At 48.5% G+C, this 15,179-nt stretch overlaps 1 protein-coding gene and 1 long non-coding RNA gene across 3 annotated transcripts in view; one reads left to right on the forward strand and one right to left on the reverse strand.

The window, feature by feature from the left end:
* Nucleotides 1-5,446, reverse strand: part of SLCO3A1 (solute carrier organic anion transporter family member 3A1) — a 303,094-nt gene extending 297,648 nt beyond the window's left edge. For both annotated transcript variants that reach the window (XM_038532752.1, XM_038532751.1), the window contains exon 1: nucleotides 5,267-5,446. In XM_038532752.1, the coding sequence (XP_038388680.1) occupies nucleotides 5,267-5,446 (180 nt within the window). The remainder of the gene's footprint in view (nucleotides 1-5,266) is intronic.
* Nucleotides 5,447-6,498: 1,052 nt separating this feature from the next.
* Nucleotides 6,499-8,960, forward strand: LOC119870801. The gene is made up of 3 exons (XR_005356363.1): nucleotides 6,499-7,280; nucleotides 7,751-7,838; nucleotides 8,663-8,960. It is a non-coding gene; the product is annotated as an uncharacterized LOC119870801 (long non-coding RNA).
* Nucleotides 8,961-15,179: the final 6,219 nt, after the last annotated feature.

Below are 15,179 nucleotides of genomic sequence, written 5' to 3' on the forward strand. Positions count from 1 at the left end.
CCCAACAAGGGGTGAGCACCTTCCACACACCTGCCTGCCCAGCCACCTGGCGGCCCCCGCCCTCCTTGTCGGACACCTCAAGGAGCCCTCCTTAATCCAAGGAACAGGGTCAGTTTAGCAGGACTCCTTGCTACTTCCCCCAGCCTCTGCAGGAGGCCTGGAACAGACTCTGAAAGGAACACCAACGTCTGCAATTAAGCGGTAACATTCACAGATATTTTTTTCTTTATTCAAGGCCTTTTTCTTCATCCAATGTAGCTGTATCCTCTTTGGGTTTTTTTTTGCTGCATTATACTTACTCATCCCCAGTCCATTAAGTGAGCGCATTCCTGAGCAAAGGTAGTACTTAGATGCTTGCTTTCGGTGAGCAAGAGAAATCCTGAGACCCTCTTGCTCCAACTGCCTTTGTGCCAGTGGAAACTTATCCAGCTTAATACAGAGCTATACCTATTACAGCAGCAGGTAAGGAGAGGAGTTTAAATGCTGGTCATCTGATTAACAAGGGAGCACCTCTGGGTCATCCTCTTTATAAGGAATCTAAAATAGAAATACAGGAGAGTTACAAAATTCAGGAAAGACATCTTGCTCCCCTCACAACAGATTCTTTGATTGTTAAACACACAAGAGAAAACCCCTACGGAAACTAAGCTGGGCACACAAAGCTGGTTGGAAGGAATTTTCAGAAATCATTTTTTCCCCTAAATAATTATTAGCTGAACATTTGCAACCAAACAGCAAGAAAAAAAAAATCGGGGTAATTTTCTTTCTTACTACCTGGGGCTATACAGTAATTACGCAAATGGCAGGGAATGTGTCACTTTGACTAACCATAAGTGTGTAAAATAATTTAAGTAAAATACAGTCGCCTTAGTCATCATACTAATTTGACAAGGACTTTAAAAATGTCTCTCAGCTGTCTGCTTCTGGGTAAGAGACGCAAAAACCCATCTTCAAAACGATGCTTCTTTAGGAGGGGGAAAAGAATAAAGCCAGCAGTTTCACCTTACCAGTAACCACAAGCCACAGAATGTTCTCAGGCCTAATTTTTTTTTCCTTTTTAAAGATTTTATTTATTTATTCATGAGAGACACAGAGAGAGGGGCAGAGACATAGGCAGAGGGAGAAGCAGGCTCCCTGCAGGGAGCCTGATGCAGGACTCAATCCCAGGACCCCAGGATCATGACCTGAACCAAAGGCAGACACTCAACCACTAAGCCACCCAGGTGCCCCAGGCCTAAAATTTTTTAAAAGGGGCTACCGACATCAATGAGATACAGCTCTATGATATGCACTCAGTCATCCTGCTCATTATCTCATCATCACAACCTCAGACTCAATGTGTACAAAACTCTCAATAGGGAAATGCCCACCCCTGGGGTCACAGGCCCAGCCTGCGCTCTGCACCCTGGAGACCCCACCTGCTGCCTCAAGTTTTCATACTGAAGAAACTCAAATGCCCTTGTATGGGAGCCGCAATCATGATGCCCAGAGGTGTCAGAGGCTTTCATTCCCTGTATACATCCTTATCTATCCTAGTCCTCTGCAATTTGAGAACATATACGAACCTCCACACTCAGGGCTGTCCTCATGAATGGCCTGAAACATCTCAGTGGGTCTCCACACACCACCATGAAGTGCACACAAAATGCCTTGCTCTCTGTGCAGCTCCCACAGACCTATGCCTGCTCCAAAGTGCCTGAGACTTGAGCAGATGTCACATCCTTGCAAGTAGGTCAGTTCAGATTGGAGCCACCCAAAGCAAAGACCCAAGTCAAGGAAAAGCGTATTCTTTACTCAGCAGCCACGGCAATCAAACTGGACAGGTCTCTTAATGGTTCATGCTAAAAAAAATATATATATATATATATATATATGTGTGTGTGTGTGTATATATATATATATATATATATATATTTCATGGACAGTCAGGCCATTGAAGTGACTAGAACAGCCCTGTGACTGTTGGCTTTTCTGAAGCATGATATCCAGCTCAAACACTTGCAAGTGTTAAGAGATTTCAGAATCCACAGCTGCCCTGGGGTTGCATGATGATTACCTGATCTCCCCAGATCAGAGTCTGAGTGTCAGGGTCAATAGCCTTCTGCACTCCCCTGGGAGAACCCCACATCCAGGCAAAAAGCTGGTTCCTTGCTCAGAATAACAATTAGTGTTTGTCTTATATACAAGTCTCCCTAGAGTTTCCTCTCTATGCAGGTTCTTGAGAGAAAACACACACACACACACACACACACACACGTACATATACACTCACATACACATAACACAAAGTCCTGCTTTTCAAAGTTACTTCTCAAATCACAGACAACTTCCTGCTTCAGTTCTGCCATTGAAAAGCCTATACACTAGTGTCATTGAAGACACCGGGGAATCTGTCTTTTCAAAAAGTAAAGGGAGAAATGAAATGAAGCCTCTAAATGTACAAAAAAAAAAAAAAAAAAGCATCTGGGAAGACAAAATAAGAAGGTAGCTGCATAGACTACTGGGATCAAATAGGAAATAACATCACTGGTATAAAACTTTCGACCACCCCCCATCCATCAAAGCAAGCATTGCTGGCTGTGTGTCCGAAGGTGTGCCCTTCCTCAGGTATCTGAAAATGCTTCATCAGAGGGACAGGCTGACTGCCAATGCAGAGATCATATATAACACACACTTTGCACACCGATCCCGTGTGTGTGATCACCTACAGAAGCAAGCTCTCCGGTTTCTTAAGAAAGCCATGATGCATTAACAAGGAGAAATTTGCTTTTCCTGCATCCTAACAATGTTTTATTCCCAAGTTATCCATAAAGAAGCCTCATACAGCTGAAAGACTAGCAAACTTTTTATTCTACCTCCAAAATAACAGATGAACAGAAAACTCCCAAGTGGCCCAGAAGAGCAAAACCCATAGCGAGCTGATTAGGTCAAGCCTGGCAAGCAAACTATTTATTTTCATGAGGTTCAGATGACAAAGGAGAGTCCAGGGCAACCGGGCAAGGCAGAGCTCGGAGCCATTACGCCTCCACTCCTAGTAATCAAAATGAATTCAATTTCCTAGGCCTGTCCTCTCCTGGGCCCCCATCTGCTCTCTGCTGGTCACCTGTTGACTCGGGTTACCCTACCCCTCTGAACCGGGCTATCAGCCCAGGCTGAAAGTGCCAGCAGGAACCCCCCCCCCCCTTCCGCCTTCACCAGGTGGACTGCCTGCCACTGGCCTCTTCTGGGATGAAAGTCAACTTCCTATCTCCTGATGCCAGCCCCGCCTCTACATATCCCCCTCACCACCAGCCCTCTGCTTAACTTTATAATGTAACTTAGGCTACCCAGCCTCATGCCTTTCTAAAACCCTTAGATCATTGTGAGCTAAAACTAAGCCCATGCCTTTATAATTCATGGCGCAAAAAGTTCTGTTGCTGTTCGCCACACATGAATAATGCACTCTACTGAACAAAACTGGTTTCAGGCTAACAACCGAAGGCAACTGTTGATATACTAACTACCTCCTCAAACACAGGCCAGGTTAGGTAGTACATACTTTGCATATGCTCCCAATACAGATGCACAAATATTTTGTTAACATGCATTTGCATCCTGGTAATGCACATACCTATTTTAATATCGTAACAGTCAAATTCTCTCCATGAAAGGTCTGATAAACTGACCACCCCCCCCCCCAACCAAGACACAGTCATCCCTACGTCAGAACTCCCCAGGGCCACAGGTATTGCCTGTACTGTAAATGTAGAGAAAAGTGCAAATGTATATCCAAACAGAAAAGAAAATACGCTTTTGGCCACAGGGTTCACCTGCAGCACACAAGTCAAGGATGCACAAAGACAGGGATTTCAAACACTTTCATCTCACAAGGAGCAAACGAAATGCATCTGATTTTCAGAAGCCGGGTAAGTTTGTCACCCCAGGAACAGAGAGCTGAGCTCAAACAACCCTCTCTCGGAACCACAAAACTGACTTTACCTCGCACTAGAGACCAAACCTGTCCGTAGTTTCCTCTGACAGCAAGCCCCCGGGTCTTTGGAGACAATTTATGAATGGTGCCCTGTCTCAGCAGTTTGGCTCCCATTAACTGTATCCCAAGGCCAGGAAGGAGGGATCCGAGGTCCAGCAGGAAGAGCATGGATCTATCTGGGGATGCGGCTATCCAGTAGGCAAAATCTTGTCCAATTCTACCTTCCTCAAACTTGTTCACTAACAAAGTCACTGCCATTTGATTCCGGTTGTGGGTCAATCACCAAGTGATGGCTGAACACTATACACTGGGGGGGGGGGGGGGGGGAAATCTCCTCCTGCTTAGGCAGGGCTGTCCTGGGGTCTGGAAGTGCACTCTCTGGAACTCAAGTCAGGACCACCTGCGCAGGGCAGGACAAAGCGACAAAGTAGGTATTTAACAGTTGCTGAGTCACTACAAGCTGTTTCCTCTGATATGTTACGCACCCCTGGGCCGTCTGAGCACTAATATGCCCTTTTGGAAGGCAAATGAAATAGATGCACACAGTGCAAAATGCTGCAACCCCCTTGTGGGCGAGAGACCACGCTGAGGCACCGAGGTCTGAGCGCGGGGCGCAGAACTACACAAACTCGCAGCTGCTCTCCAGGTACCGTATGTAACTTTATCCCAGACGCCGAAAGATGGCTATCGGGATACGGAGAGGGGCTGTCCCCCTGCAGCCCTGGCTCGGGTCGGGGCCACACTCTAAGCTGTTAAATCCCCCCGTAACTGGCGCATGGGGAAAGCGCTGGGAGAAAATGATGCATAATGGATTTGTTCTCCAGGCGGCTGGAACGGAGAGCAGAGGACGAAGGATGCTCACTGGCTCTTCTTCCCATGTGCAGGTCACCTCAAAACCGCGCCGCCCGCCTCCCCACGCAGGGGGCTCCCGGAGTCCCTCCGGCCGCGCTCTCCCGGCGGGGAGAGGCAGGGCTTCACGCCCACCCGCCGGCCGCCTCCCGGCCCCGGGCAGCCCCGGCCCCGGCCCCGGCCCCGGCCCCGGCCCCGGCCCCGCCGGCCGCGCGAGCCGCTGCCGGCATCCGCGGTCCCGCCCGCTCCCGGCTCCCCGGCTCCCCGGCTCCCCGGCTCCCCGGCTCCCCGGCACCCGGGCCGGCAGCTCCCCCGGCGGCCGCCGCGGCGCCACTCGCCAACCCCCGCGCCGCGCCGCGCCGGGCCGAGGTCATGCCCGGTGCCCCGGGCCCGGCGACCCCCTCCTCGCGCCCGCCGGCCCGCCGTGGAGTTGGCGCGGGGACTCACCAGGTAGGCGCCCACCGTGCCCTGCGCCAGCATCAGGGCGCACTCGGACACCAGGAAGATCTTGATGTTGGAGAAGCAGGACACCTTCTTTTTCTTCTTCTTGTTCCTCTGCGCCTCGTCCCCCTGCAGCTCGCCGCTCCGGCCGCCGCCCGACGAGCCGCCCGGCTTCTTCCCCTGCATCCTTCCCCCGCCGCCGCCGCCGCCGCCGCCGCCGCCGCCGCCGCCGCCGCCGCTTTCCCGCTCGCCCCGGGAGCCGGGGCCGCTGCCGGGCGGGGGTGTGCGCGGCGAGGCTGCGTGCTGTCCCCGCCCCGGGCCCGCGGCGGCCGCCCCCGTGCACCGGGGCTGGAGAGGTGGAAGGCACAGCTCCGAGCCGCCGCCGAGCCGCCGCCGCCGCCGCGCGCGCTCGCCCCCTCCCTCCTCCTCCTCCTCCGCCCTCCCCGCGCCGCCTCCTCCGGCTCGGGCTGTGCCAATCACAGGGGCTCCTCGCGCCGCCCGCCGCCGCCGCCGCCGCCGCCGCCGCCGCCTCTCCGCCCGCGGACGCCCGTCGCTGCCATCGCGCGCTCCCCCGCGGCCCCGCGTCTGCCCCAGGCCCGGGCCGCCCCCCGCCGCCGGGGCGCCCTCGGGGAGGCGCGAGGGGCGACGGGCGCGGACGGAGGGAAGGAGGGGGCGCCCCGGGCGGGGAAGGCGGTGCCCGGCCCCCAGATGGCGCTGCGGGGCGCGGGGCGGTGCTGCGCGCGGCGCCGGGGCGCGGGGGTGGGGCGCGGGGGCAGCGCTCCCCGGCGGGAGGGAGGACGGGCTCGGGGAGCCGAGGGGTGGCTGAGACCCCGAAGGGTGGGCGCGCTCCCCGCCCCGCCCCGCCCCGCCCCGCCGCGTCTCCGGGCACCGCGGTGGCGTCCCGGGGCTTGGGGCGGTGCCAGAGGCCGGAGCGCTGCTCGGCTCCCGGGGCCCTGGGCGAAGACAGGCACCGAATCCCGACGGGGAAGCCCGTTGGCCGCTCGGGAATCGCACGGCCGCCGCCAGTCGCCGCAGCCGGGGTCCAGGTGGCTGCAGGGTCGCCGCCACCCAGCAGGGGGCCCGTGCGGGCCTCGTGCGCCGGGAGCGCGTCCTCGGGACCCGCGCGGCCGAGGCCGGAGCCCGCGGGAAGCGCTGAGCCGCAGCCGCCGGGTCCCCGCCCCTGTGGCCCGCAGGCCCGTGCCCCGCGGCGGCCGCCCTCGGTACCGGTCCCCGGGAGCTCGGCCGACAGGGCACCACCAATAGGACCTGCTCCTCGTCCGACCGCTTTCGGAAGAAGACCTGGAAAGGACTAGACCACCACCAGGAAGCGCTCAGCAACTTGTGCCTGGGCCACGGGGGGCGGAGGGGAGGGGAGCGGGGGGCCGTGCGCCCCCAACCAGTTATTTAGAAAGCCTTTACTTAATAACGTGGCAAGGAAAATGTGCCATCTCCTAGACTCCTCTGTACAAATGCAGACTTAAATGTGAAACTGAATAGCAATTAACACTTCCATAATGTTTACTTCCTCCCAAAGAACTTGAATGGGAATGGATGGTGTAATGTGGGGGTGTTGTCTTGCCATAACCATTTAAATATAAACTGCTTCATCCTCTGGTTCCAGACATGATCTCACCTAGACTTGGTGTCCCTTTCACATGCTTCCCCTCTCCTTGTCTTGGCTGTCTGCTATCTGAATGGGCTCCCCCCAGCAGAGGGCTCTTAACCATTTTCACCATTTCTGTCCCCAGGGCCTGTGCCATTCCCCAGGAGTCTGTCACCTTACTGCGGCCCCTCCCCTCCTCCCTGCACCCTCCCCTCACTCACAGCTGAATTTTCTGCTGAGCTGAGGCCCTGGCCCTCCTCTGGGCCCTCTGCCGGGCCCTCTCCAACACTCTGGCATCAAGGGAGCACCTCCTGACTTTTTCCTGAGAAGACCCTGGATGGGCTAGTTGTCTTCTTGCCTCTGTGACTTCGCGCTGCAAAGCTGAGATGTCTATTTGTCCGTGAAACTGTTGAAACGGTATGCTGAGTGCATTTTGGTCCTTAAGTGTTGTTTACATACTTGCTAATAAGAGCTAAGATTTCTCCTGAGCTTACTCTGGCCAGGTCCCATTCTAAATGCTCTACCTGCCCTTAAAATTCACTCCTCACAATCATCCTCTGAACTAGATACAATTATTAGCCCATTTTACAGGTAAGAAAACAGAGGCCCAGAAAGGTTAACTAACCTTACCGATATCACGTATCCAGTCATTGGCAAAGCCAGCCTTTGAAGCTAGTCCGGGTTCTTAATGACTCCCTGTCTTGGGCGCAGCAGAACTGATATGGTTTCTACTTTATAAATGGAGACTCAGAGATATATAGTGTCACACAGCTCAAAAGGGACAGGACTTGAATCCAAGTCCAGCTCTCTTCGTTGTATACCACAGTGCCTTGTGTACAGTCCAAGAAGGGCATGGGTTTTTTTTCTGTTTGGGTTATTTATTTTAGGTAAAAAGTGTCTTCGGAGAAATCAAACACTTCTGCTGCCAGAGAGAGGATTCCGGATTAGGGTTGTAGCTTCTCCATATAATTAATGGTAAGCAGCCATGAAAATAATCCTGTGCCTGAAGCCTTAAAGCGTAATCACAGTCAGCCTGAGGGAAATCAGGTGTCAGCCTCACAACCATCAGAAAGAAGAATGTAACACATTCAATTTCCTTCCCTCCTTGCTCATCCTTGATTTACTTGTAGATCAGGGCTCCAGGGTTGATGAGGTGGGCTTAGAAGCAGCAAGAGCTTCTGCTTGGCTTCTCTCCTACGCAGAGGAAGCAGCAGAGAAACAGTGACCATTCTCATATCTGAATAGCACGTGACTGCTGATTAAGTATGTTAATCTCACAACAGGTAGAGCTCTTATTAGTCCCATTTCACTCATGAGTAAAAGCAGCAAGTGGCTTTTAGGAGCCTACAGCTATCAAGTAGCAGGAATAGAAAACTGCATTTTCCACCCCAAATTGGTAGGAACGCTCCGGAGGAGGAGAGAGGTCTGTCTAAAGGGGATTGAGCCCCACCATGATCTGTTGTGTCCCCTGCCACTAGCCTCTGAAACAGGCCATTAACCATCATGTGGCAAACAAGGCAAATGGAGCTCTAATCCCAATCCATGCCTCAAATGGGCAAATCTTAAACGTTGCCTTGGAGAAATGCCACAGCCACCACTTCCAGCCTAGGCCCTTTTTCATCATCTACCCCCTAGTGGTGGATGGTGAATTTAGGAACAGTAAGCAGGCCCCTTGGGATTATTTTCACCTCTCTACTACTTTTCTGGACTAGGTTCTAAATTGGACTTTCCTAAATTAGGTGAAAATATTACTAGCTAGGGCTGGAACTTCATGACTCTCTCTTTGTTGGCAACTATAGATATTCCAAACACTGAGAAGCCATGTAATCTGGAAATGTGATGTAAGGAAGCATGAAGATCAGGTGACATGGGAAATAGACTGGCTTTTGATTCTGAAAACATTAATAAGCTATACGTAAATGCTTGGTGATTCGGATTTGGAGAGCTTTTCTCCCCCACTTTGGAAAGGACCATCAATTCATTTATGTGGTACAGAAGTGGGTTAACTTCACGGCCATGGAAAAAAAAAGTGACAATATCTTTCACTGTTACTGGGCTGTGGCAAGATTTCACAGCAAGCAGCTTCAATGTAATTCAACACAATGAGAAACTGTTGTTCAAGTAATTCACATGAAGCATCCTTTGCCAGCTTCAATTTTGTTCACAGGCAAATACAAAGTTGAAAAATAAATGCAAAAGAATGATTTCTGATTGTCACTCTGATGGAAAATAGATACTTAGATTCTCACCCTATAGATGGATTTCTTTTTTCTTTTTCTGAAAATACGGCAATCGTGTATTGTGTCCAACCAAGGATAGAATTGGGCCTAGGCCAACTTCTTTGGCTTGAAACTAATATTTGGGCTGAGCTGAAGCTTATTTTCTCTACCTCAGAGTTTTTCTCTCCCTACCCCCACTTTACAGTTAGCCTGATCCATATGCCTTTCTGCCACATAGCCTGTGTTTGCTACTAACTATATTCATAGTTCTAAATTTTAAATTATATCTCTTAATTTGAATATATCCTAAAGCTCAGCAGAGAAGTGAAAAGGATAAACATCAGTGTAGATGCAATTTTAAGAATGTGAATCCAAAATCCAACGGAAGGAAGAAAAAAAAAAACATTCGGGGAAATTGGAGAACAGATAGGAGAAAACTCAGGATTGAGAAATGTGTTTTATTTACCCAAAATGAGCCTTGAGATGAAGGAAGCAATACAAATGATAAACATTTACCAATATTAGTGTATTTGGGGAGCTTGTTGTTGGCTGCCTTCGATTGGTATGTGGGTAAATAGAATGTGTTTACCCAAATAGACTGTTAGTTTCTTAAGAAACAGTAAAAACAGAGTGTTTTACTTTAAAAATAAAGGAGCCTTTGTCCTGCTCAGTGTCTAACAGGCCTCCTGCCAAAAGGCTTAATACTTCTGATTAGGACAGGAAAACGACCCAGTAGGTATCAAGGCTTAGAGAAGTTCCTTGCAGGTATTCTCTCCAGGGACCTGCTTCTCCATCCCTGTGGTTCCTCCTGTGGACAACAGGACTTGTCCTCCCAAGTGCCTCTCATTGACACAATGCCTTTTCTCTCTCAAGGGCAAGTGTCCCAGTTTTGCTCCCAGTCTCAAAAGTGTGCACACACCCTTGTGTTTTAGATGGCTACAGATAGTAAATGTGAGCAAATGAAATGAGCCAGCCCTGAAAATGTTCAGAAGGCCCAACAGCATCTCTGGCAAAGGAGCTGTGGGGTTTCAAGGTTGATAACACTCCAAGAGTCTCGTGGGCCCAAGCCCAACAGAAAGTGGCCACAGCTGTCTGCCCTATAGAGGGGCAGTGGTCTCTGGCCCTGGGTATCCCAAGTAGTCATGGGGCACTGCAACCCACGGACCCTCTAGCCGATGGAACAAAGGGCATATAGGAAGAAAGACCAGGAAAGAAAACCCACACGTGGTAGGCTGCCACTAAAATTTAAATCAAGAGTAGAAGTATCAGAGAAAGCATCCACAGATGAGGGAGTGAAACACCCCTGCTCAGATTAAGTTCCTCCTCCATGCCCAGCTTCCTTCCTCCAAAGCCTGTCCAGCTGCTCCCCTATGGAACAGCAAGGGAGTAAGAAGGGTAGAAGACAGCAACAAACTGAGCAAGAAGGCCATCCTACCCACCCCACAACTCCCTGTTCTGGGCTGGACTGTGGCCCGCCAAATTCATATGATGAAACCCTAACCCTCCGTACCTCAAAATGTGACTGCATGTGGAGGTAGGGCCTTTAAAGAGGTGATTAAGGTCACAGGAGATCTTTAAGGGAGTCTTCATCCAAGAAGACTGGTGTCCTTACAGAAAAAGGAGATCAGGACACAGAAAGCTCAGACAAAGGTGACCATGTGAGGACCCAGGGAGAAAGGAGGGGCCGCAAGTCAAAGGGAGAAGCCTCAGACTCAGAAGACACCAAACCTGCATACACCTCCACCTCAGAATTCTAACTACCAGAATTGTGAGAAAACAAATATCGGTTGTTTAAGCCAATCAGCATGTGATGTTTTGTTAGGGCAGCCCAAGCAAGCTAATATACTACCTTAGTCCTCTCCCCAGCCTTTCACCCACATGGCATGCTCTGGCCATAATTAATTGCAGTCCCTTGAGCTCACCATGCTTTCTCCTTCTCCAAACATTGGCACCTGCTATTTTCTCTGCAGAATGCCCTTCCCTCCTCTTTCTTCAGCTGGCTCACACCTACTAGTAGTACCTGAAGATCCAGCTAAAATGTCGCCTCTTCCGGGAAGCTTTTAAAGAATCTTGTTCTTACCTTCCCAGCTCCCCAACTACCATCTACATCTCCTTACCACCTACATCATCCTCTACCCTAGCATTTATCCCGTTGTAGAGGGCACTCACTGCCCTTCTCCCTGAGAAGCCTCTGATCAGTGTCTTCCGTCTCATTATTTTTGCCCCTGGAGGAGCCAAGCTCAGAGCGATCAGTAGTTACTGAACAGAGAACAAATTAGTGAGGACACAAGGAGTGACCCTTCCCCACCTGAGCTATCCCACAGCTGCCGGACAATATGGAAGGAGGAGCCAATAAGTACTGGGAGGCAAAAAGACAGGGAACATAAGAGTGACAATAGCTGTAAAACCACATCTAGTGGGACAGGAAGTGAGAGTCTTTGGGGACTGCCTCCAGGGTGTGGGAGCAACAGGAACTGCCCAGAGCCTCACCGCTCACTGTGTGCTGCTCAATGGGAACTTGCTAGAAATGCAGATGCTCAGACCTCAGCCCAGAGGTTCTGAATCAACATTTAAATTTTAACAAGATCCCCAAGCAATTCATATGCATCTAATGATTTCTGAAGAATAGAACCCGCCTAGGCTGCTATCAAAAGTATCCCAGAGCTAGGTGACTTCTAGCAGGGTTGTAGATTTCTGCATGTTCCCCTTTTCCTCGTAGTTGGGGCTTTAGAAGGTAGGACAAAGAGAGACAACTGGCTCTAAAGAAGATGCTGGTTAGGACACCTGGGTGGCTCAGAGTTTGACTGTATGCCTTTAGCTCAGATCATGATCCTGGTCTCCTGGGATCGAGTCCCTGCAGGGAGCCTGCTTCTCCCTCTGCCTATGTCTCTAACTCTCTCTGTGTATCTCATGAATAAATAAGTAAAATCTGTTTTAAAAAATAAAACAAAATAAAGAAGATGCTGGTTGTTTTCATTCTCCTGGAACGCTCACAACACCGGGTCCCACAGAGCGCAGGTGACTGACAAGCCAGGGGACCCAGAGAGGGGTCCATTTTGCGTCTGTTGTTTTGGCAACACCTCTGAACCTCAGAATGAAAGCTAGAACACTGTACTTCAAGATCGTGAAGGCTGCCTGGACTTCCCTCTCCTAGCTCCCCTTAAAATACCCATGAAAACCCAAAAGGGCTGTAGGACTTAATCGGGCTGAAACCCCAAGATCCTAAATATGGATTATCCAGTTTTTCAGAGAAATGACTCTTAACACAGGATGAATGGGATGACCAAGGAAGAGTGCCTCCTTCCTCCATCGGGAGAAAGAGAGCTCTGTATCGGGGCCCTGGGTGGTCCCCAATCAGAGAGCCTGTCAGTCACCTCTTGGCTGCTGGTGGACACTCAGCTCAGCCCTCTCATCTTTCTAAAGTCTATACAATTGTAAATCCCAGAAAAGTACAATGGGCCTCAGTGCAAGAAGTGGGTGGTTACAGAGTATGACCTGAGATGTAAAGTAATATAGTAACATAGGGAGTGGGTAATATAATAATATAGGTGAGGGTGGGGGTGGGGATGGAAAGCACTTGTTTTGGATTATCTGATGCTATGTAACAAGCCGCTCCAAAACTTAGTTGTTTAAACAATGATGTTCATGTATTCATTTTGGTCAAGAATCTACAATCTGGGCAGGGCAGGGTGGGGAGAACTAACTGGACTCTACTGGCAGGCTGAGGGTTGAAATTATTGGGGGTCTCACTCATTCATATTTCTGCATCCTAGGTTAGAAAGGGGGCTGGAATAGCCTCGCCTTCCTGGAATCTCCACTTGTGGTCTTCCTTCATGATCTCTCCAGCATGGCAGCCTTGGGGAAGCCAGACTTCATACATGTCCATTCAGGAATCCTAGTGTACGTGCCATGGGACTTTATGACCCAGCCTTCAGTTATGCAGCATCATTTCTGCTGCATTCTGTTGATGAAGACAGCTACAAAGCTCCAACCAGACTCAAGGGGAGAGATCACAGAACTCACCTCCCAATAAAGGCAGGTCAGTGCCACATTGTTAGAAGAACATATGGGATGGGGAGAGTCCGGGTGGCCCAGTCAGTTAAGTATCTGACTCTTGATTTCAGCTCAGGTCATGATCTCAGGGTCATCAGATCGAGTCCCGCCTTGGGCTCTATGCTCAGCAGAGTCTGCTTGTCCCTCTCCCTCTGCTCCTCCCCATTTGCACACACACACACACACACACACACACACACATTCTCTCTCTCAAATAAATAAATAAATAAAATCTAAAAAAGAAGAAGAATCTATGGGATGGGATATATATTGCTGTGGCCATCTTTAGAAAATAGAATCTGCTACATATATTGAGAGCATTGTATTCTTGAAATCAAAGCCCCCCCTGAACTGTTTCAGCCACAAAAAGACTACGAAATATTTCAAGTTATTTACTAGTTAATTCACCTCCCATTTACAAAGAAACGGTTAGGGAAGCAGAAAAAATTCTGCGATGATCTAGCAGTACCCATTGCTAGCTCGACACTGGAAGTCACAGTGGAGGGTATACACCATAACTTGCTCTCCATTTTAATACTTAAGAGGAAGATTCTAGCAGATTCAGAGTGCAACCAACTTGGAGAAAGAATGAGTGTGCCTGTGTTGGGAGGTAGGATAAAGATACATTGAGTCAATAAAAGTATTCTGTAACATAAAATAGACCTAGACCAATGAGGCAGAGAAAAAGCATGCTTGTTTAAAGAGAAAAGAAAACTTGGCTAGATAAAACAAGAAAATATTTAGCCGTGCTGTTTTGTGTTCTTAATAAATACTAAACAGGTGTACTTTCTGAAATAATAAATAAAGCATTAGATGATGCTTGAGATTCTAACTGAATTCGAAGAGGAAGCTGGCAGATAAGAATAGGACTCAGGTAAGCTACAAATAAATTGTGCAATTGAAATCTGATTTAGAGGCAGTAAAGATCAGAATCAAAATTGCAGAAAACCAAATAAATGATATAGAGAACAAGCTAGGTAATTTTTCTACCAATGTAGAGAAGAGAAACAAAGATAAAAATGATGAGAAAAAAGATGGGTGATTTGGTAGATCACAAACAAAAACTTATATGGATAAGAAAAACACTCTCCCACCCCCGCCACTGCCTTGCCAAGAAAGATATAACCAGAACAATGTCACTGCAATATTGAAGACAAAGAATGGAAGAAAACTTCTCAAGCTGAAAAAAAAATTGCACAATTTTAAAAACTGCACCATTTCCAGACAAAATTAATGAAGAAAGATTCACAGATATAATCAAGCAAATATGTTTAAATATAAAGGATTTTTTAAAATTCTGCAAACCTCAGACCAAACATTAAAGTTACTTATCATTAAATGAAAACAGGCTAAATCAACAGTGTATCATAGGACTGGATGCCAGGTGATAACGGAACAAAGTCTAAATGATGCTGAGAGAAAATGCTTATGACTCAAGCTGAAACGTTGCTAATTTGCAAAGAAAACAAAAAAGGCATTCTTAGATATTCTAATCAAGGGCTCAAAAAAGATACCACCCCTGCACTTTTCTTCAAAAATTTACGTAAAGATACGTTCACATTAAACAACACAGTAATTAAAGACAAAAAATCAAGAATAGCAGAAGTGGGTTCAAAAACATTGTGACAGTCCCAGCTGAATTAGTAAAAAAAAAAAAAAAAGGAAAAAAGAAAAGAAAAGAAAAATTATTGTAGATAAAATAGCAGTACAAATGGAACGTTTCTGTCATTGTTTCTTGAAATAGAATAACTAAAAATAAGACTGATAATAAATAGGTCTGTAATTCCAAATGATATTGGCAAAGGAGAAGAAAGAGTATGTGGGGAAGTAGAAGGGCATTCCATTCCTTATCTTACAGAAGAAGGAATAAAAAATTATCATAGTGCTCATGAACTTGATAGTTGGAGAATCTATGTATTCAAGTGTGATTTTGAAAAACCTAATTAGAATAATTCAAGAGAATATATGCTTGTAAATATTGGGGAAAATGAAAACCAACAACAATTATAATGTTGGGAAGAAAACAGTATAACACAATGTTCAA

This window comes from Canis lupus, chromosome 3, assembly GCF_011100685.1.
Source record: "Canis lupus familiaris isolate Mischka breed German Shepherd chromosome 3, alternate assembly UU_Cfam_GSD_1.0, whole genome shotgun sequence".
NCBI lineage: Eukaryota > Metazoa > Chordata > Mammalia > Carnivora > Canidae > Canis > Canis lupus.